General features: G+C 38.5%; 2 protein-coding genes across 4 annotated transcripts in view; one reads left to right on the forward strand and one right to left on the reverse strand.

Moving 5' to 3' along the window:
* The first annotated feature begins 102 nt into the window (after positions 1 to 102).
* On the forward strand, positions 103 to 15,248 carry VPS37A (VPS37A subunit of ESCRT-I). The gene is made up of 12 exons (XM_066185823.1): positions 103 to 314; positions 4,414 to 4,488; positions 5,473 to 5,587; positions 6,445 to 6,545; positions 7,439 to 7,655; positions 8,647 to 8,717; positions 10,793 to 10,920; positions 11,011 to 11,069; positions 11,163 to 11,231; positions 13,178 to 13,321; positions 14,061 to 14,141; positions 14,336 to 15,248. Exons 1-11 carry the CDS (start codon positions 190 to 192, stop codon positions 14,139 to 14,141), a joined length of 1,185 nt encoding a protein of 394 aa, XP_066041920.1. The 5' UTR covers positions 103 to 189; the 3' UTR covers positions 14,336 to 15,248.
* A 4,488-nt stretch (positions 15,249 to 19,736) lies between these two features.
* The window catches only part of MTMR7 (myotubularin related protein 7), a 42,991-nt gene continuing 39,690 nt past the window's right edge, over positions 19,737 to 23,037 (reverse strand). For all 3 annotated transcript variants that reach the window (XM_066185825.1, XM_066185824.1, XM_066185826.1), the window contains one exon: positions 19,737 to 22,969. In XM_066185825.1, the coding sequence (XP_066041922.1) occupies positions 22,613 to 22,969 (357 nt within the window). In that variant the 3' untranslated portion in view covers positions 19,737 to 22,612. The remainder of the gene's footprint in view (positions 22,970 to 23,037) is intronic.

The raw sequence follows: 23,037 nt of genomic DNA on the forward strand, positions 1-23,037 counted from the left end.
TTCCGCCCCGCCCCTCCGCCGCTCGGGCGGCGGGCGCGCGACGCTGACGCGGCCCCGCCGGCGGCGGCTCCGGGGCGGGGCAGGGGCGGCGGCGGTGCCGCCGTCGCGCGCAGGCGCGCGCGGGCGCTCGGTTAGGTGCGCGCGGTGCCGCGGGTGCCCTCGCGCCCCTCCGGTGCCGCCGCGCGCGCGATGAACTGGCTGTTCCCGCTCGCCAAGGGCGGCGCCGCCCCCGGCTCCGCCGCGCCGCCCGCGCGCACCGGCCTCCAGCAGCAGCGGCAGCGCCAGGTCGAGTCCCTGCGCGCCGCGCACGCCTCGTGAGTGGCCGCGGCGGGCGCGGGGGCGGGAGGGCCGCACTGTGTCGCCCGTCCTGGGGCCGCGGTCGGGCCGCGCCGTGGCCGTGGCGTGTCGTGTGTCCCTATGCGCACGCACGGGGGCCCGGCCGCGCCCCGTCCCTTCCCCGTGCGGCCTGGCCGGGTCCTCGCGGCCGTGTGGGTAAACAGGGCCCCCGAGCCGATGGCGCTGTAGCCCGGGCCGGCCCAGCCCCGCGCTGTCCCGGGGCCGAAGGGTCCCGCCGGGCGGGAGTGCGGTGCCGCGGGGTTCCCGCCGCAGGACGGTGGGATTCGGGGCTCCTGCGGGCTGGGAGGAAGAATTTGGAAACTCAAATCGGCTGTCGGGATGCGTCCCCGCTGCCTTTGGTGTGGCCTGGCCGGGTGATGGGGCGCAGGTCGCCCTGTCGCTGACCTGCCTATCGTAGCAGGAAAGCCAGCTAATGGGTTGTATTATCTTCAGAGAGGTGCGGCTAGGTCTTGAGGTAGAACTTCTGTGGAAGCTGCTTGTAATAGCGTTGTTCATTAAAGTTGAGACTAAAACATAGAGCACCAAGGAGTTGTGTGTCACGATGGCCTGCCAGCAGCGGCACAGTGGCTTAGCAGCCCTACTGGTTTTACAGACTAGTTTTCCTAGTGTTTGGTGCTACTTGCTAAAAACTGGCCGCTTCTCAAAAACTAGTTTTGTTTAGATGGTCAGTAGACGCCTGTCGTGTTTATTCCTGTTCATCTGAAACATTAATTTTGAAGAATTAAAGATTTTAGTTAAACCAGATATTGCTGAAGTAAGACAGATAGACTTCCCTTTTGATAAGCAGAAGCCAGATTTAAGGAACTGATAAATCATGAGGCCTGTCAACTTATGTTTATGTATTCTGACTAATCAATAGGCTTCAAGAAGGACAATGAATTCATAAATCAAATACTCCTGGGAAAACGGGATTCAGTTGTCACACAACACTAAAAGGTTAAAAAGTCAAAGCGAAGAAGACTCACTTCATCATTTTGAGACCCTGCCCGATAAAAAAGACCACCGACCCATTTCAAAGAACAAACCACGCATGCTTAATAGCTTTTGGCTAATTACCATACAAAGTGGGGAATGGAATGTACTCAAGCCATGAATATACATTTGTGTTTTGGGTGTTCAATACTTCTGTACATAAAAAGACGCTGTGATCTTCTGTAGGTGCACGTGTGTTTGGGAGCTATCCCACGCGCTGCCCGGCGTTGTAATTAAACATACACTTTCTAACTTTAAACTGTTAGAGAGTCTTTTGTCCATCATAGTTGGATATCGGCATTAGGGCGATATTCATATTTTTTTAATAATTCACATCATCCACAATTTTTAAAGCAAAAATGTTTTACTTTATCCTGGGGTACTCCCTCTTGGCAGTATGCTGCCCTGTTTTGCCTCGTCTTTTAGAACTTTTCACGTCTTAAAAGGAGATCCACAATTTCATGCATTTGAAGTTATAGTTACAGTAAAGTAAGCATTCTACTGATATGCAGCTTCCTAGGATTTCTGTAGAACTGGAATGGTAGCTGCCTCCAAAATAATTCAGAAAAAGGACGGAGAATGTTTCCTGTCACATCAGACTGACACGAGGAGTGGAAGATATATTATATGTATTTCCAAGTTTAATAACTGCGGATTCTAATATTTTGGATTACACAAGGTCAGGAAACATAAATATGATGGTATTCTCATTGTTGCTTGCATAAACTTAAGTCTGTTCAGAGCAAATTTCACAGATATTTTTGAGGCAGTTCACTTTTCTAAGGAACTATTCCCGTGGGCATATAAGAGCTTAGTTAACTTCAAAGGTTTTGTTCGGCTGGCCTTACTCGGCCTTTTGTTTATACCCGCTCTTTTTTTAATCTGGCAGTGAGGTGGCCTCATCCTGAATTAAGTCCCCAAAAAGGGGATCAGTTTTTGTCAGTTAGCTTGCTGAAGTGGTTTGTTATTGTTTATGCAGGCACCAACCCAAGCACAGGCAGAGAGGGAATGGATGCTGTATCCAAGAACTGAGGTGAGGGGTAGCTGCCCAAATGTCATTCACTTACGAGTATTGTTGTTGCTCTTCACCAAAATGTTCAAAATTCTTGGTATGGTGTAGTTAACTAAGTTAGTTCAAGTTTGGTTTGTGTTGTCTTAGGTCATAAAAGCTCAGGTATGTGTGACCTTAATTTCAGAAAAGCAGCTGGCTTTCCTTTACACAGTCCCTCACAGGTTAGAAGCTTGAAATAAAACCTTTGCATTTAAAAAAGAGATTTCTTTCATTTGCTGTTGTTCTAGACAAAGTTAAGAATGTATCATTTTTCCAGTGTACTCGTTCCCACTTGGGGAAGGGGCAACTAAGGTTATTAGTTCAAGGTTTTTCCTAAGTAGGGTTATAACCATTTGAACAATATAGTGAGATTCTGGCTTTCTTGTTCCTGACTCCCTGTCTTCATTTCCTCCCCAGTTTCCACAGGCTGTGCACATGAGTGGAGCATAATTATATACCTTTCTCAAAAGGATTTTGCAGCAGGCTAATGAGAAGTGTGACAGATGGTTACAGGAATGTGCGTGAGAGATTCCAGGGAGAATCCTTCAGTTAAGAATGAGAGGGTGCAGATAGTGGTGTGTGCTGTAACACAGTAGAACCCTTGATTTGAATTCTCATGTACTGAAGATATTTGGTATTTTCTTCAGGCAGCATGTGATTTCACAGGGAAAAAGCAAATACTGAGTTGTCTGTGAGAGGAATAAGATGAGGCTGCAGAAAGCAAGGTTCATAGCTGAGTTAGTGTCTTACTGCCGTTTGTTCCCCAAAGTCTTAAAGACTTAGTCCTCATTCCATGCCTCAGTAGTGCTTTGGAAGGACACAAAACATTCCCAGTACAACTCTTAACACACATTTGCAGGTAATGTGTTTTGGGTTTCTTGAAAAAGGACTTGTATGGAGTGTACCTGACAGTGCATGGAGGAGCATTTCCGAAGTTGGATCAAAAGATGTTTTCTGGGAACACCCATCTGCCATTATTTGCCATTGGAGGTGTGTTGTCTCCCGTGTAAGGGAGGCTTAGGTGACAGAGAAGAGTATTACTAACCAGGTACAAGCAGAAAAAATGCATGGAAGAGCAGTCAGTCTGCTTTTACAGTTTGTGTTGGTTCATTATAAGATGAAGCTAATTTTCTGCCCTTCTGTCTCTTACTCTCATCTTAGATGTGTTCTTACTGTCTAGAAATTCTGCTTCTGAGCTAAGTCTTCGTCTCCACCTCCTCCACATTCTCTGGGATGCTCTCTTTCAAAACAGTCTTGCTGTGCATAGAAACTGTAGAATGCTTTGAGTATTGAAATCAACTTCCTGTTAATGTAGCTCATTTTGAGATTTTTTCCCCTCTGGATTTTACCTGTTGCAGGACAAACAAATTTGCATTCGGCCTTACCAGATTTTGTAAGGAGCATCGGTGCTTTCAGGAGTGCCTGGATCTTGAATGTCCCTGGAGCTTTATATTGTTGAAAGTAGCTCTCCTCCATATAGTTCTTGAAAGTACTTGGGCAAGTGCATTAAGCTTGATGCACATAGTAAAAACTGCTGTTAAATATTAGGCTAATCTATTGAGGAAGAATGCCTAGTCTAATAAATGTTCTACATATTGACCTGAAGGCAGTGTTGCAGAGCAGTATTTAGCTGTGAATCTGATATAATGCCTTGGCAAAGTAAAATGTTTAATCAGATAAAATTCAGTATATTAATAAAACAGTGTTGTGTTGTTTTAAATTAAGTCAGGGGAGAAAGATAAGTTCAGATTGTCAGAAGAGTGAGCAGTGTGATTTCTCCTACTGTAGTTCCTTTGCTTGTGAGGATGTACGAGGTTTAAATGTTAAATCCACTCTTTTTTCACTTTAATCTTAATAATATTCAATATAGAATGCTGAGGACTATTAACTTATTCCAGCATTTTCAATTTTGTTCTTACAGGGCTTTTCAAAACTAAACTGAGTACAAATGTCTGAGATCATACTTGTTTCTTTCAGATTTTTAGCTGCTATATTGACCATGAAATGGATGCTAACAATTTCTTCTTTGACAGCATTGCAGAAATACAGAAGGATGTGGAGTACCGACTGCCATTCACTGTAAACAACTTGACAATTAATATTAACATGTAAGTAGAGTGAGCTGTCTATGCACATCTTGAGAATTGAAATTGTTTAAAAAAAAAAGTGGTAGTAGTGTATAAGAATAATAGAATTCCATCTCATAATTAATTTCAGGAGCCATAACCTGGATTTGTATTAGTGGTTATAGTAATTGGAGTGAAACTGGCTCTGCACGAAATACAGATGTTCAGCTGAGAGCAAAATCATATTTTGCTGTTCTCAGTTCCTAAGATAGCTGTGAGATTTTAGTTAAAGGTAACTAGGGGAAAATGCTTGGGGTATTCTGGTAACTTTGATTCCCTACCACTGAAAAAAAATTTGATTGGTAATTTACTAGTCTGCTGTAACGCCAAACTCTTACCCTGGTGAAGCTTCCGGATCCTAACTTAAGCGATTTATTGTAATATTTCCTGTGAATTTACTTCGGGGGAATGCTTTTGCTCTGACAAATATTGTTAGTGTTCTGTTCACAAGTTTTACTTTGGCCTGCAGAGTTGGCCTGATATTCTTACAGGTTGCATGACATTGTATTTACAGTAATAACATTTGTATTCAAAAATGTTGTTGTTATGCTGCAACTTCTTTGTTGTCCATCAGTTGGTCAGAGCATGTGCTAATAACACCAAGGCCATGGGTTTGGTGCCTGTATGGGCCATGTACTTAAGAGCTGGACTCAGTGTTCCTTGTAGGTCCCTTCCAACACAGAATATTCTGTGATAATTGCTCCTTTGTTATACTTAAATTTTGCTCAGTAAATGCTCTCTTCAGTTTTGTGGAAATCTGGTATTCCGATCTGTTGGACTAATTTTGTAACTGAATAATCATTTTGTGTGCTTCATTCGTTGTGAACTTCTCCATAACAGTTCTCATGGAAAAGTAAGTTTATGTAAATAATAGTACTTTTTCTTTGCATAAGAAGTCTTCTTACGCAAACTTTGTCATGGAATAGTAGTAAGAATTAGTAGTAATAATTATTCTTGTTTTTGCAGTTTGCTTCCACCTCAATTTCCTCAGGAAAAACCAGTCATCAGTGTTTTCCCTCCTGTGAGACATCATTTAATGGACAAGCAGGGAGTATATGTGACCGGTCCATTAATAAGTAATGTATGTATAATTTGTAGCTTCATAGAGGTGTTCTGTTAATAGCAGTTTTAACACATGTCATACTAGATTATTGTTAATACTCCTAGTAAAAAAGATTAGTATAGATTCTAATCTCTTTCAAACTGTATTTTGGGACCTGAAGGCAGTAATTCAGAAATATTCCACATCCTTCTAGTTATACTTTTAATCATTACTGACTTGAGTATTCCATATGTCTAAGACAGTTTTAAGTTCTGAAGGCTTAGAAAATTACTATAACTTTTTTTAGGTTATTAATTGTACAGTTCTTCCAACTACATTCCAGTGCATTCCAAATAAAGGAGAGGGATGCTTTAAGATGGTTTTGTAACATAGTTCTTTCCAGCCTAATCCTATTAGAATGGCGTCAAGGTTTTAGCTTTAATATTCAGGGTTTTATTATGCTGTTCCTTTTGTCAACAAGAATGTGTTATTTTTTTGGAGTGGATGGAGGTTCTGACTCTTTTCAGAATGCAGTTAATTCCTTTGTCCTCAGATTTTATTTTTTTTGTCTTCTGTTGTTTGTACAAATGTAACTTGGTAACTAAAGTGGGGTTTTTTGGTTGTTCAACAGAAGTGTGGTACTTCATTGACTCTGTACTGATAATGGAATATACAAAAGACTTCTAGTTTCTGTTCAATTCTGTGTGGCTTTATCACTTTATTTGGTGCTTGTATATACACAGTTTGGATTAGCTGGTATGTCCAAAAAGGCTTTCAGCACTGTCACGTGGGTATAATAAACAGTCAAGTTCAGCACTGGAACACTTCAACAGTTTTGAAATTCTTCAATTCCAGAATTTTTCTTCTTGATTGGATTTTGTGTTGTGTTTTCCCAGTTTACGATGCATTCAGATCTTGGAAAAATTATTCAGAGTTTACTGGATGAGTTTTGGAAGAATCCTCCGGTTCTCGCTCCTAGCTCAACATCATTTCCATAGTAAGTTATCTAAACATAACAAATGGACCTGTGTCTATTAATTTTTTAAAAAGAGACTAAACCAATTATAAGGAGGGCAGGGACAGGAATAATGTAATGGATATATTGGAAGAATTAGATTCCCTGTCCTTGCACAAGTTCATGTGTACGCTTGATGACCTGAGTGTTATGAGAAGAGACACTAGATTTCATTGGAGTTACTGTATCAACATGCCTGATGTAACTTTTTATCTGTTTTCTTGAAAAAGACTTTTTTACATTATCAGATGAAATCTGGAACTTGCTGTTGCTCATGATCTGAGCAGTTGTGTTTTTTCATATTCTGTTCATAATCTCCCAGGCTTAGGGCAGCTTCTGTTGCACCACGTGCAGCAGAAATTGTGTGATTTAAAGAATTCTATTAAATTCAAATAGTATCAGTACAACTGTGGTTCTCATGGCTGACAGTGATACTAAGTTTAGATGTGCTGCAGTTGTGAATTTTAAAAAAAAATTAACATTATTTAGAAGTAATTACGTGTGTGATGCCCAAGCTATTACATGCTATACCATAAATAAGAAGCAACGTATGCCACAGATGCTTTTCTCACAACGTAAGGATGGAAACAATTTAAAATTATGCTGTCAGAAATTTTTGAGAAGTAGTTTTCTCATAATTAAGAATGTAAGTGTGTATTTGGCTGTTCTACAAAAATGCAGATTCATAGAGTTCTATATTGCAGTGTTAGACAGACTCACTATTGGAAGTAACTGAGAACAGAAAATACAAAGTTCATGGCCACTTGAAAATTCATTCTTACATCTTATATGTGGTCTGGTAATTATAATTCAAATGATAAGAAATGTGCTGTAAGCAGTTGGTTGCTCATGGTTGTGGTTTTGTTTGTTTTTAGCCTTTTCAACAAACCAGCTGGAATGCCTCCTTTTGCTCCTCAGGGGTTTCCATTTCTCCCTCCATATCCACCTCAAGAAACAAACAGAACAATGGCAGCCATGCCCATTTCTGAGTCAGTTTCTTCAAGCTACACTACAGACAAGCCTGCTGCTCCCTCCTATGGCTTGATTGCTGATCTGCCACTGCCTGTTCCCACAGCAGAAGCCGTGCTTCAGGTCTGTGTGCTGAGTTCTGCTCCTTAAGCTGTCAGACACTGGCTATAAGTTCCCTAAAGGGCACACAAGGCATTGCTGTAAATCTCAAGGAAGCCCTGGAGTGAGTGCACTTCATTGTTTTGCTGGTGCTAGGAAAACAAAACAGTCATTCTGATTTCGATGAAGAATTTTTTACAACTTAAAGTCAGAGCAACAAGTCTGTCTTAGTTTCAATGAAACTAGTGTTATGCTAAAGATCTTTGATTATAGGGGGTTTTATTTTGAAGCTGCACTCCCCCATAGTGCAGCTATAGCCAACCACAGAAAATGTTTGGGTTTTTTTCTTTCCTGCTCAGAACCTATTAGGTGAGGGCAATGTGCAGTCTCAAGTCTTTATATGTAGAGTTTTATCTTGTATGTTTATAGTCAAACTCCCTATAGCTGATGAACTCTGGAAGAAATTTTAGTTTTAATAAAACTTCTTATCTAAATGTTTAGTCTTTAATCAAATCATGTTTATGAAAATAAAAGTTTTCCTAGCTTGGAGGGCACTTTTCTGACTTAATAGAATTTTAAGTTTTCTATATTCTGTGGAGACAGTTATTTTTTCCTTGTCTGAAGCATTTCTTTTCTGAGGGATTATAGCTTTAAAAACCACATGAAAGAGATCAAAACGTCAATCTCCTTTTCTGTTCTCACTTCCCTGAGTTTTGCTGTTCCTGTGTATTTTCTCGGTCATCCAACTGTTTTCAAATGAAGGACATGGCAAAACAGAATTATTTTCCTTCAAAACTAAATCATCTTTTATGACATGCTACCCCAAACATCTTCAATCATTTTGTTGCACTGGTTGAGTTGTTTTCTATTCAGAGACTAGTGCTACTGCTTCTTACTGCTTTTCCTGCTTTTCATGTTGCTGGAAAATATTCATTTTCAGTTTTTGATTAATCAGGTTGGATATCAAGAAATTGCACTTCAAAAACCTACTAAGCATTTCTAAACTTTGTTTCAGGTTGGCCAGAACGGATTTACATACAAGATGCCTGATGTTCCTGATACCTTTCCAGAACTCTCAGAACTAAGGTAAATTTTCAGAAGGCAGCTGAACTTTCCATAGTTATTAAAAGGCATTTACTGCTAGCCTGTATCAGATTTTTGTCAGAAGTCTGTACACATCACTGAAAGGGTTTTGGAGTAATTATAATTAGGAGAACTAGCATGTACTAAAGTATTGGTGTCAGAAAATAACCCTGCTTTGTATTCAGATGTGCTGCTTCTTCAGGGTTATGTTGGCAGGAACAGTACTTGATTCAACACCAGAAAAAAGAGTATTTATTTTTACTTTTTCTAACTATCAGTGTTTTGCTGTTTTCTGAGGCCTTGCCAAGGACTTAATTTGTAGTAATTCAATACGTACAACTTTTGAAGGAGGAAATGGGACTGCTTGACACTGCTTCAAAAGTTATATTCTCTTGAACTCCAAAGGTAAATGGTGAACTGTTTTGTGAGCAGTTCAGCACGTTCAGGGGAGGGTTAGACAAATCCAGGTGGTAAATGTGCCAACTGTCCCAGTGCAAATCACTGCTACATCTAAGTACTTTGTACACAAATATACCTTGCTCATTATTCAAACAAACTCTTAGTTACTACTCCCAGCAGCTTGCTCAGATCTAACGAGACAGCTTCCTAGATCAGTTATGTGGGATAGAATCGGTTAAAAATTCGCTATAGACTTCTTCAGATCTCACATCTTTCCGGTTGTGTTGTAGTTAAGCAATTCAAAACTCTGTCCTTTCAACTGGTTTGTTTGTTTGTTTTTCTCTTTTCCTTTGACACCTTCCAAAGAGCCTGTTTAGTTTAGCTGACTTACTTGTTAAGTTCTAGCAGCATCCTTACTACATAACAGCAAGTTAAGATTTTTGCCGGGAAGTGTAATGTGTTTAAACAAAACATTCTAATCAAGCCTGGTCCCTTCAAGAAGACTGGATTAAAATTCCATGATTCTTTTGTTAGTAGTTGAGTTGAATGACAATGGTATTGCAGCTGTTCTGAATAATCCTGTTCTGTACAGGTGGGACAGTTTTGGTAGCTGGGGTCGTTTTGAGTGGCCTTTGTGAGAAAGGGTCAGGAGCTGCCCCTGTGCCAGGCACAGCTGGTTTGGCAGCAAACCTACTGCAGGACTGCTGCGTCCATAAGTGAAGCAGGCATTTTAGAAAGTGCAGAGACAGTGAGGTTTGAGGGGAGGAATAGAAAAGTGCAATAATCCTGCAAACACCAGGGTCGGAGAAGGAGGTGCACCAAGTGCCAGAGCAGTTACTTTTCTGCAGCCTACAGAAGTTTTGGAAAAGACCACACTAGAACAGTATTTTAAAAATGTACCCTATTAGCTGTGAGAGGACTATGCTGGAGCAATTATCGCACTGCAGTCTGGGAAGGACCCTATATTGGAGCAGGCTGATATGCCCTGAAGGAAACTGCAGCCATGTATTAACCAGACTGGAATAGTGTCTCGTGCCAGGAACTGATTGCAGTCTGTGGAGAGGGGGTGAAGTGTGAGAAGGAAGGAGAAGCACAGATGAACTGTTAAAGACTGGCTGTTACACTCGAAATTCCCCCTTGCCCCAAGGAGGAGGAGGCAGGGGGAGGTAGTGTTGGAAATGAAGGAATGAAGTTGAGCTTGAGGAAAAATGGAGCGAAATGTTGTAGTTTTTGCCTTTCTTTCTCACTATCCAACTCTTACTGTAATTGATAATAAATTCAGTTAAATTTTTTCAAATGTATTTTTTGTGTGATTGTAATTGGTAAGTGATCTCATTGTTTTTATCACAACCCCTGAAATTCTCCTCCACAGCCTGTTGAGGGGGACTGAGAGTGCAGCTAAGTGGGCATCTGACAGCTAGACGCAGTCAACCCACCATAGTAGCATTATGGAAAGTAAGGCTTGAAATTGGAGGTACTTTTTAACATGTTGCTTTTTAAAATCACTGCTGCATATAATAGATTCCACAATCCAGGAGAAGGGGGAAAAATTAGTTGCGGTCAAGTATCATGCATTTGTAAAGTCCTAAAAAATGCCTTAGACTTCAGTAGAAATGAATTACTTTACGAGTGGCGTTTCCTGTTAGATTTAATTGTACTTTCTTTCTGTTTTAATGCAGTATATCACAGCTGACCAGTATGAATGAGCAAGAGGAAGTGTTACTGGAACAGTTTGTGACTCTTCCACAACTGAAGCAAGTCATTTCTGATAGAGATGAGTTAGTGAAAAGCATTGAAGAGCTGGCAAGTAAGCTCTCAAAATGTTAATGTGTGTGCCTGTGTTCTGTGAACTAAATCCCTTAAAAAAAAAAGTAGTAATGGTGGGTTTATTTTCCAGAAAAAAACTTGTTGCTGGAGCCTAGTCTTGAGGCAAAAAGACAGACGGTGTTGGATAAAGTAAGTGAATAATAAAATCATTTTCAGAAATATTAGTGGTAATATCTGGGGTTTTTTCAAGGTGATAATGTTCCTTTTCTTCTTCCCTTCCAGTATGAGCAACTCACGCAAATGAAAGCAGCCTTTGAAAAAAAGATGCAAAGACAGCATGAACTTAGTGAGGTATAATTTCTATATGTCATCCTTTAACAACACTTCAGTAAATCTGAAGTTTTGATTTGTATCTTTAACCATTAAGAACATTTTTTAGTTAAACTCTCATTTAATATAAAGAAGATTAAGTATTTCATCGAGTATGAAAAAAATGGGATGATGTACCAAAAAGTTGAAAGCAAAACAGTGGGTTTTTTGGTTGGGATTTTGTTTTTTACTGCTACAGTAGAAGCAAAGTTGGAAGAAAAGAGTGGTGCACATCTAGAGCTGTTTAGTACAGTCCTGGTCCAAACCAGTTTTAAGAACAGAATAATTTTTAAAGAAGGCTTGTTCAATTAATGGTACTCATTTAACATAATGAGCTTGTAAAACTGTACCAGATGAAAGTGCTCAATAGCTTCAGGAACTTGAATTCTGCAATTCACTGGGCATGCTTACTTCAGGCAATATGTTGTATGTGCTGTCAAATCTTGCACATTCTACAGTGCAAATAGGTTCAGAAAGTATTGGAGAAAGAGAATAATTTCTTGGTATGTTTACCAGGGTACTCAGAAGATGTAACTTCTAATGAACCACTTTCTGCAGTAAAATCTTCATCATTTGCAAGACTTGTCACCTGAGAATGCAACCAGTCTATCAAATTAGCATGCATAGTACGTGAATTTCAGAATGCCCCCAAAATAACAAAATACAAAATAACGAAAAGGAAAAAACAATTTGCATGACAGCAAACCAAATTATTTCATAAGTGGTCTAAAATGTGTTAAAAGTTTCCTCACTTGAAAATCAGAATACTCTAACTCCTGCCTCCTTTGACTTTAAAGTGGGGCAGACGTAGTTGACATTGATAAACCTTCTGTTTTTGCAAGAAACCACTTAAGAACAGGACACAATATCCTGCTGCTGTAGTCCCTTTTCTTTTTTCTAAGTTAGATTTGCTGATTCAATTTAATGATGGATAGGAGGCTGCGAGTTGAGGAGTAGCAGCTGATTTTTTCTGCTTTTTTCCCTGTATATGCTATATCTTCATGTATTGATGTTTGCTGTGTGCTATGTGGTATCTCCTGCTCTCTTTCCTTCAAATTTCCAGACAAGTAATTTTACTTGTACTGTGAGTGAATTTTAGTCATCTTTTATTAGAGCAAACTCTCCATATTTTGTACAAGATTAATTTAACAGGAAATTTTTGATTACATTAAGGTTTTAAAGTACATAAGTAAAAGATATTTTGCAGGGTAGATGAAGGTTAGGCCAAGCATCTAAAATCTATAAATACCTTAATTTTGCAGTTCTGGCTCTGTACAGACTCCTACTGGATGTGAATCATGTCCTGATTAACTGCCTAGACATATTTGAGAAAAAGTAATGAAATTGTATGCAGTAAACAGAAGTAAGGTTTGAGGTTTATAACAACAGAAAAATGAGTATACTGATGTAGATTAGCAGCCCATCTACTTCTTGAGTAAGTGCCTTCTGCTTTCCTGTCTTCTTCTCCACAACCATTTCAAGGGTATTTAAAAGCTGAACAGTATGTGCTTTTTTACCTTTTTATACTTCTCAGGTTAACTGATTTTCAAAAGTAGACCCTACTTATTGAAAACACTTGAAATGCTAATTCTACTCAGAAATCATGCACTTGAGAACTTGTCAGATTTCCAAGCTGGATGCTTTCTACAATGTAGGGTAAAAGTTGAAAAATTTTATTCATTTGTGTGAATGATCGTGTATCAAGACCTAAACTAGCAACACTTTCCTCACCTTGAATCCTTTCTAGTTTAACAAGAAAGGATTACTGTGTTATAACTTGGAGATGGAACTTCATCTGGTTACTTACGCTTTTATGTAATAAAAGTGCTCTATCCCCATATTCCATATTTATATAGTCATTTATCTTCTTGGAAATGTATGTTTTAATGGACAGATTAATATTACATTGGACTTTATATTTTCTTAAGAGTTGCAGTCCAAGTGCTCTGCAGGCCAGACTTAAAGTAGCTGCTCACGAAGCTGAAGAGGAGTCTGACACTATTGCAGAAGACTTCTTGGAAGGCAAGACAGAGATAGATGACTTTCTTAGTAGTTTCATGGAAAAGAGAACGGTATGTAATATACAAATAGTTCTAATCAAAGACATGTACAACACATAGTGAATAAATTTAGGACTTTTTTTGTTAAGGGTTTGAGCAGTCCTGTGATACAAAACCAGTGATTTAGTGAGCTTTGACAGAAGAAAAAAATATCCTTAAATGGCTTCAGTCTATTTAGACTATAATCTGCATTCCAAAGGCACATACTTTTAAGATGGGAGTGCAAAGGTCTCATGCGTTAGACCCTATTCATGTGTTGTAGCAGATATTTTTGTGCCAATTTCTTCTATATCTTGTATAGATAATAGGGGAAGATAGCCACATTGTAAATTTCAAATTTGGAAGGTCGACATAAACTGACATGTTGCATTAAACAACCTTAATGTTTTTTCTAAATTCTAAACAAATTCTGTTGATGGCTATCATCAAATAAGTAACTTGAGGTTCAAAAACCACCATTCTTGCTCATGCTGTGACAAAAGTAACTTACAAGTAATGTACCTTTCTTTAAAGATGCCAAATAAATACATTTTGTAACACTGGAAACAATCCTCTTGTAAGCAATTTTGGATAGAATAATGTTATCAATATAGACCATTGTTCAGCTTGGAAGCTTGGAAAGGACGTAAATCAGGCGGGTTTTCTTTCTTTAAAGAGAGCCTGTAAAAAAGCTAAATCATTAAGGAGAAACTGCAGCATGTGTTATGAAAAACTGCTTTTAGAATTCAGTCTTGTGTGTCTTGTTTCATAGCTCTGCCACTGCAGACGAGCCAAAGAGGAAAAACTTCAACAGGCAATAGCAATGCACAGCCAATTTCATGCTCCGCTATAGGTAAACTTTACTTATTAAACAATTTACCTTATTGTTACACACCTGGTAACTGCAAATGAATTTGTTACAGTGTTCAGCGTTCTAATAACACTTTCTGTGGAAATCGAATGTGTTCTGCATCTGTTGTTACTTGTATTTAAAATATAACTTCTGGAGAAATTAAAATATCTAATTATGGAAATTTGTCTTTACAGACTTCCTGCAAACAACACCTGCCAAGAGAACGAATGAAAAACCCAATAAAGCACACTTTTTAATAACTATTATTTGCAAATAAGCATTTCATCTTATCTGGTTGTATTTATAGAAGAGATTGTATACAGAGTTGGGATGGTTTTTGTACAAATTAGAATGTCTCTTTCTATTCTCATTGTACTCAAAAATCCTTCTATTGCAATCTTTGCATTAATTTCTTGTATTTATTGTTGATAGTTATAATATTTAAGTTCCCTGCTGCTATACTCCATTATTCAGAGATTAAATATCTAAACATGTAATTTTGACTAGCTTTTTACATTTTTATAAAAACATAATTCATATCTTTTGTATTTTGAACTTTAACCATAGATTTGGCTTAATCTGTGGAAGACTTTAAGTGTTGATAGGACTTTGGAAACTAAAGAAGTTCTTAATGGAGATTGACAGTGGATTCACAAGCCGTCTTTTCTTGAAGCCAAAATATTAAAGAACAAGTTTTTTTTACTTCTAAGTAATAATAGAAAACTAAGTACAGCTTGTATTGTGTTTTGGATAAATAGATTGGGGATTAAGCAAAGGATGTGTTGGAAAAAATTATATTGGAATCAAAGTAGAATAAATGATATCTGCATAGATTTGGTATGTTGCTTAGTAGCACTGATGCACTGATTTCAAGAGTGGCTTGGTACCTACCACTAATTAAACACAATTTTCATCTAACAATTTCATTTTCTTTTTCTTTGTTCATAAAGGAATAATAGGTCACTTTCCTGTTTCTGTTCTATGCAATATAAATATGTTCATCATGTGAGGAGCTCAGAAACACTTTACAAAAACTAGTTCTGAAGTTCTTTGGAAAATAGTTATTTTTTCCTAACTTTAAGAAATAAAAAAACTAATTCAGTTGGAGCTGCATAGTGTCATATGGTAATGCAAGTGATCAAATTTGGAAGTGAAACTTAATTCTGCGCTTTAATTAATGAATCTTGCCTCTGGTAAGCTGACAGTCTTGGGATGGGAGCATATCTGGTGAAAATGGATAGGACGAAATGCAGTGTTCTGTAGGAGAAAAATACAGCCCCTAAATACATGCATGTATTTTCTCTCTTGCTATTGTGAGAAGACACATTCTTTTTCTTAACCTTCTTAATGCATTAGGTTTTCATCAGACAGTCAAAGAGGAAGGAGGAGGAGTAGAAGGAATTGTACAGTTTTGAGAATTAAGTAGGATAAAGTGCTGATTAAGTAATGTATCAGAAATCCTGCTTCTTTCTTGTCAGGAAGCAGTCTGGAGATAAACATCTTAGCCAAGACTCTACCTGTGTGTTACTTAGATAGGATCACAGAACATGGCAGGTTCAAGTCTCAAACTACAGTCCAAGCATGTGCTTTTCCCTATCACTGATCTTCAGTCCTAAACTTGATACTCTTCCAGCAAAATGTGGTATTTCTTCTGAATGGAGAAAAGTGAGGAAAATCACATAAGTGCAAGAAGTTTGTTCCACAGGCTAGTGGGTCTTCAGTCTCAGCCCTGCCATTTGTTACAGTTGTGTGATTGTCCTAAGTTGTTGCTTTTCAGGTGAGTAAACTTATTCAGTGGTATTTTCTAGGACTTACTTTAAAACTGATCCAAATGCTGAGATTAGATGTCCCTCAAAAATAGATCTGTGGTCCAAATCAAAGATACTTAGATGTTTGAAAAAAAAAAATCAGCACTTTCTAAGTGGAGTGGTTAAGCAGTAATTTTAGAGGATCTTACTCCAACGATGTGCTGCTTGTATATTGACATCCCACTCCTGTTAATGTGCTAACTAAAGCCTTAGATTATGTTATCATCCAAGTGGTTCTGAACTTGTGTCTATGAGTAGTGTGATTTCTGCAGCTCTGGAGAAGAGTTAGATGTAAGCCATCACTGTTACCTTCTTGGCAAAATCCCATCTATTTTTGTGCTGAGTTGCTGTTTCTGATCTCTTTCTGAGGACCTAGTTAACACTCAAGACTATACACAATGCTGCACAGAGCCAGTTTTTTGTTGTTTCTTGTGAACAGAGAAAGGCATGGATGACCAGATGTCTGGTGTTCTTGCTGGATTGGGCTAGTATCTTCTTTATACATTTTATAACAGCATGGGAGGACAGTCTTCTGTTCTCATCTGCCATGTATTACAGTGCTCTGCTGTCACTGAACACTTCAGCCAGGTCACCTTCAGGGCATTTGCTAGTACAAGTTCTGAACAATTCAGCTTTTCCTCTTATATTGCTTTTGTGAGCAAATTTTCTAATTGACAACTTCTCCATGGAGTCTTTCTGATGGTAGTGGAGTAGAATCTACCAGAAAATGTCACTGTTCAATGCAAGTTCAATGTTTGTTGTTCAGGAATTTGAAAGTTAAGTTCTCTTTTCTCCCTTTCTGTTCTCTGATATTGTTGTTACTATTCTTTGGATTTTTTCATTTATGTTTAGTCTCTTCTGCAGTCACAAACCCATCCTCTAGAAAAGAAGCACAGAAGTCTATTCAGTGATGGTGTATACTGGATTAGCTACAGGAATGCTGTCAACATCCAAGAATGTCCATCCTGTTTCTGGTCTTTAGGGGCCAACCTGCTGCTGTTTGGGGTGGTTTTTGACAGGTTTTTTGTTGTTACTTTTCTTGTCTTTTAGTCCTACACTGGTTGTGCCTTCCCTGGTCTACTTTCAGCAGAAGAATAGGTAGAACACTGATAACACTCTACCAGAGTTAGGGTTTTCTGCTTCTAGCATGCTGGTAGCTCACTGTTAAACACATTCTTTACCTCACTTTTTGCCAAAATACAGAGTGTAGATGTAAATCCAGTTTTCTATAAAGTCTAAGAGAATGGCAGCAGCTGTTAGATGCATATTCTAAAGGTTTTTGAAATACGTCAAGTGAACTTTTAAGCAATCTGGAATAATATTCTAGGTACAATGACATGTTTCTTGGGCACCTTGCACAATATCCTGTCAGGTGTTCTCCCAATGGGAAAGTCAACTCAATGAACAAGAAATAGAAGAGTAAGGAGGTGGCTTGGCTCTAATGTTGCAGTAGTCTGGGGGGGGGAGTGTACATTCAGTGTTGTAACTGCTAATTGAGACTGGAGTTTGCCTAATTTTAATACCTGATCTTTCTTCTAAATCACAGAATGGGTCAGGTTGGAAAGGTCCACACTGGGTCATTTGGTCAAACCTCCCTGCTCAAGCAGGGTAATCCTAGAGTACATGGGATAGGATTGTGTCCAGATGGTTCTTGAATATCTCCAGTGAGGGAGACTCCACAGCCTGTCTGGGCAACTGTTCCAGTGCTCAGTTGCCCACACAGTAAAAAACTCCTCATAATCAGGTGGAACTTCCTGGGCATCCATTTCTGCCATTTGCCTCTTGTGATATTGTTCAGCACCACCAAGAAAAGCCTGGCTCCATCCTCTTGAGAACCTTCCTTCAGATACTTAAGAGGTATTGATAGGGTTCCCCTCTCAGTCTTTGCCAGCCTAAACAGCTCCCTCAGCCTATTCTCCTAAGTGAGGTATTCCACTCGTCTTGTTGCCCTCTGCTGGACCCATTCCAGGAGCTCCATGTCTTCCTTGTTCTGAGGAACTCAAAACTAGTCTTCCCCAGGTGCAGGGCCCTGCATTTGTGTTTGTTGAATTTCAGAAAGTTCCTCTGCCCATCCCTCCACTCCATCGAGATCCTTCTGAAGGGCTGCACAGCACTCTGGGGTATTGGCTGCTCCTCCCAGCTTTGTGTCATCAGTGAACTTGAGGAGGAGGCACTATGCCAGCCACCACTGCAAACAAGAGACTGTGATAAAATCAATTCTAAGCAGTATGTACTATAATTCTGTTGTTTGCTCTTTATATATTCCAGCATCTTTGCCACTTAGGACCTGGACCAAATGTGGAAGTTAAAAATCTTACAGTTTTATACATGTCCAAGTTCTAACTCCTCGCTTCAAATACTAGAATAAATTTTTATAAAACAGAGATTTGAGAGACCTTCAGGTAAAACTCAGTTAAAACTCTGGCAACAAAGTCAAGTATCACCGCCTTAATTATTTTGAACAGTAAATACTGTAATGTTAAAATTAAAGGCTTTAGTATTTTAATATATCTTGTATTTGTCTAACTTACAGTTAGGCAGTGCAGGACTTTTTGAGGGGATACAGAATTGTGTTCTAAGTGGATGCAGTATAATACTCAAGGACAAACTTCTTATCTACATGTGCAGTGGTTTGAGCTTTCCCTGTTTAACCATTTCAACAACAGTAATTCTTGGAGCTACCTTCACTAAAATGGGCATTAAAAACCTGTATTGCATCTCTGGCTTTTGAAAATGCCTTGCTTTGGTCAGATAGCTGTAGACATCACATTTCTATGCAGTAATAAGTTATAAAGAGAGGCTATATTTCAATAATAAGGGAATACCTCAGCATAAAGAATTGTGTTCTTTAGTCTTCAGAAAGGGAGTAAATTCATCTGAATAACCTTAGCAACAGACTTAGTCCTTGCCTGAATTCAGTTGTGTTTCTGGTGGACCTATAAAGTTGCATTAGCTTCTTTACATAATGATTTACATTACAAGACTAGTATGTTTTATTTTAACATTTGATTTGCTGGTTTCAGGTCCTTTACTGGCAATTTAAATAATATAAGTAAATTTGAATGTTTATTCTATCTTCTTATCACTGCACTCTTGCACCTCTCTGAATTGAGGATTTGCAGTACACTTGGCTCTAGATCTTCGGCATATTTTCGTGTGTCTTAGTACCGTTATAAGTTGACCTGCTTCAAAGTCAGCCAGCACATGTTCCTCCCTTCCCAAATGAATTGTTAGCTACTTACCTGTCCTTGGAGGATTTTTCAGTCGCTGTGGGGTTTACCGGTCCCTGCACTACAGTGTAAGGGTGACCAGCCAACATAAAGCTGCACTCAGCCTTCAGCCTGCACCCAGAAGCAGCCTCTGGCCTTGGCTGTATTTGTGATCTACTTGAGAACTCTTTCGTGCAGATCAGGGCAGTGTCCACATAAAAGCATTAAGTTAGCTGATTAGTAGTAATGGCATCCTTACCTTCATTGCAAAGGTTATCCCCACTTTGTTGCTGTGGTTTAATTGTTGGTTTGTGACATTAAATGTCTTTCACGCTGTGAACCCATGCCCTGGCTCGCTTCTGTCTTCAAAGAACATGGTTCCCTGCCTCACTTGCTGATTTTACAAAGAACTTTCCTTCCCCGCCTTCCTCCTTTTGCTTTCTGCTTCTGCTTTATTTTTAATGATACCGTGTTGTTGTGCCCTCCAACTAATTAATTTTATTTCTCAACTTTTTAGAATCCATTACCAGTTTACAACATTTGTTTCTTGTATAGAGTTACTGATAAAAGCAGCTGGCAAATAGTTTTCCTTCTGTACTTCAGATGATGATATTTCGTAAAGAAGCCTTCAGCTCTTTGATCCCGTTGCCTTCACTGTCCCTTAGAGGCACATTCTGGTAGTAAAGAGCAGCCTGAACCTAGTGATTCAGCAGTTTAGTTACATTCATCTGTGTCCTATTTCAAATTACAGTGTACTTATTGCAGTAGGCCAAATTTGCAAAGATCTGCAGCAAGGCTACAAGGCAACAATGTAGTTAATAGAGAAGTCCTTTTTTTTTTTTTTTTCTCTAAAAAAAATACAGGGGTATAACGTGCTCCCATATAATTAACACAATTGATGAGAGTTTCAGTTTTTTTAGTTATCAGTTGTAGATTCCTCCACAACTCTGGAGTTGCAGATTCTCCACAACTGATAACAACTGGATTCAAGTATCGAAGTAGGGAAGATATAAGAATCCTTTGATCTCAGTGACAAAGTGACTCTTGAGTAAATTAAGAACTCTATCACAAAAATCAGGAAAGCAATCCTTTCATTCCCAGGTGTGAAATAACATTTCATAACACCTAAGTGTTTATTTGAAGGTGTTTCTCATTAGCCTGACAATGCCACAAATACATACAGTAATGAAAGCAGTAGTAGTCAATGCAAAATTCCAAGGACTAAAAGACACATCACAGAGGGCTGCTAAGTGAAGGCTTAATAAAGAAAATGTTAGTATGTTAATATTTTAATTGTCAAGCCAGTTACAACGAGTTGCATAAGCAACACAGACAGTGCTTTGAATTTGCATATCTTGCTCTTCTGCATTTATTTCTAGACATGTCTAGTTGAACACCATATCATCATATACAATTTTACATTTTAAAGATGTACAATAACATTACCCATTTTCAAACGATTTTTTAACAGAATATTTGTGTGTTTTGTTTTCATTGCTGACTTTGCAGCATGTTTCTTTAGTTTGAGAAAACCCATTCAAAGTTTTCTTTAATGCCATTAAGTTTACAGGGTATGTTTAAAATACGAAACACTTTTAAAAGTGCAGTTAAAATCAGGGCTTTAATTTTAATAAAAATTCATAAAGATTAAAAATCACAAGGCTAGATTCTCAACAGAATATAATTTATAGTTGTTTTTATTTGAATTGAGCTATAGTGATTTGTCAAATTGAGGATCTGGCCTTTACAATATAAGATAAGATAATTAAGATAAGTCTTGCTGTTAGAAATTATTTGTTCAAAGACAGCAGCTCCCTTCAGAGGATAGTAATAATACTGAAGTTTACCTATTCACTTTTAATAACATGTTCACAGAACAGAATGAAAAGCCATTCCAGAAAAGCAGACTGAATAATAAAATCTAATGATTCTAAGCTGAGGTATATTTATATAATACAGTTCTTTTGTAGGTCTGTACTTGAAGGAGTAGTGTGAAATGCAGTCAAAGTAAAATTATATTCCTACCACTTTGCTCTACTAGAGTTCAATTCTGCAGTCTCCAAGCAGGTAAAAGCAGCCATATGAATTACATTTTAAAATGCTGGCTTAAAATAACAAACAAACAAACTTGAAAGAGTTGCAGCCTAATATGGCCAGCCACCTTTTTAGTGAGTTTCAAGACATTCCAAATTTTGAACATTTTTGAGTTGTTTACTTCTGAACTGCTGATTATGAAAACTATTACTCCTGTTCTTAAAAATATCAGAATTCTTAAATGAGATTAAACTTCCTGCTGAATGTTGAATCAGTCCTTTTCTTAAATTAGTATTGCAATGCTCTGTTCAGGTTGGCAAATACTAAAAGAGAAATTTTGTGTGAGGATAAAAAACACCAGTTAGTTATGGTTAGTTTATTTTGAACAACAAAATTTGGAAGAAATATTCTCTGTAATGCTTCCTTTATGGGCACAGCTTTCACTTACTAATTCAGAGTGATGTTTTTATAAGTGATTTCTGTAAGTGATTTGATATTCACTATTCTCTCCACTGTGTACCTCACTCCCACTCAAAACATTTTCAAGGAAGAAAACAGGCTGAAGAATTGGGGATTTTATCACCTTTAAAATTTTACCTTTATATCTTATGTAGGTGGTTTGGAACAAGAGTAAGATATAAAAAAACTTGATAATAAAACATAAAGAGGCAAGAGTGAACTGCCTCATGTACCTTTTGTTACAAAGGGGTGTTTTAGCTCAAAGGCTGTGTGAGCATTGTTATATTCCTTGAAGTTTTGGTCACAGAAACTGGTTGAGAATTGAGTACAAATGCTGCACTCAGATGCAGCAGCAACAACTGCTTATTAATGATTTTTTTTTTTTTCAGGATCAAAGCTTCATTTGTCCCCTGAGCCATGGCATCCATTTGTTAGTTGTACTTTGCTGTAAAGAATTTTAGTAGGAGAATATGCAAAATAATTGTTCAAACCTCTTGTGAAGAAAAAAGCGAAGAATATACATAATATGTCTGAAGGCAAATGAGCTCTACAAAAATAAGTTTTGAGTACTTCACCAGTGAGGCTAACAGTAACACATCGTCAACCTTGTGTAAGAGAGTACTTTGGAATTCCATATCTTAGGAAAAGAAATATTATTCTGTCCAATAAATAATTATGGAAATGTACAAAGTAAGGAATAATTATGTACAGAATTGACAAAACAACCACCAGGTTGGCTTAATGAAATACGACAGCAGATACTACCTTCCTTTAGTGTTGTGTCTTAAAATTAGTAATAGCTTGTTCTGCTTAGATCTTTACTTACACAATTGCACAGTTCCCTTTCTTTGGATTATTTCTTTAGGCCACAGACCACCTCTGTTCTTCATCTGGTGAAAAGATGTCATTCCAGACTGTGTAAGACTTTATGTCATCTGGATCCTTGCTGCCTTGAAGGTATTCAGCCTGCCAGAAATACAGCCTCATCAGAGTCCTTGCCACTGTCTTCACTAGGCAAGCAGCCACCCCCACTTGGGGACCTACAGCTTAAGTCCTCCACACCAGACTCCTGATCACTGTTGGCTGAGAGGTCAGGATCAGAGCTTTTCAGGTTGTCCTGTGTCAAAATCAGGGCAGAATCTTCATCCCCTTGAGAAGGGCTCCGGGATGGGAATGATTTCAGATCATTGCTGTACTCCTGGGGAGTGTTAGCTAAGCTGTTGTTGGAAGTATACAGTCCAAATTGTTTGCTTCGGTCCTGTTGCTTACTCTTGACTTTATTATTACCTGATTGTGATTTCTGAAGATTAGCCAGTCTCTGAAATAAAGGAAACAGGATATATCATGTGGACACGTTTAGGGCCCAGAAATCCTCTTATATGTTCT

This window comes from Chamaea fasciata, unplaced genomic scaffold (genome assembly GCF_029207755.1).
Source record: "Chamaea fasciata isolate MVZ Bird 193981 ecotype frontalis unplaced genomic scaffold, bChaFas1.0.hap1 SCAF_6, whole genome shotgun sequence".
NCBI classification, from domain to species: domain Eukaryota; kingdom Metazoa; phylum Chordata; class Aves; order Passeriformes; family Sylviidae; genus Chamaea; species Chamaea fasciata.

Excerpts from the sequence above, each read along its gene's own strand:
- VPS37A (XM_066185823.1), top strand. The coding sequence starts at position 190 with ATGAACTGGCTGTTCCCGCTCGCCAAGGGCGGCGCCGCCCCCGGCTCC. Across the intron at positions 5,588-6,444 it reads CCGGTCCATTAATAAGTAAT|TTTACGATGCATTCAGATCT; the intron begins GTATGTATAATT and ends GTGTTTTCCCAG. Across the intron at positions 11,232-13,177 it reads GACAGCATGAACTTAGTGAG|AGTTGCAGTCCAAGTGCTCT; the intron begins GTATAATTTCTA and ends TATTTTCTTAAG.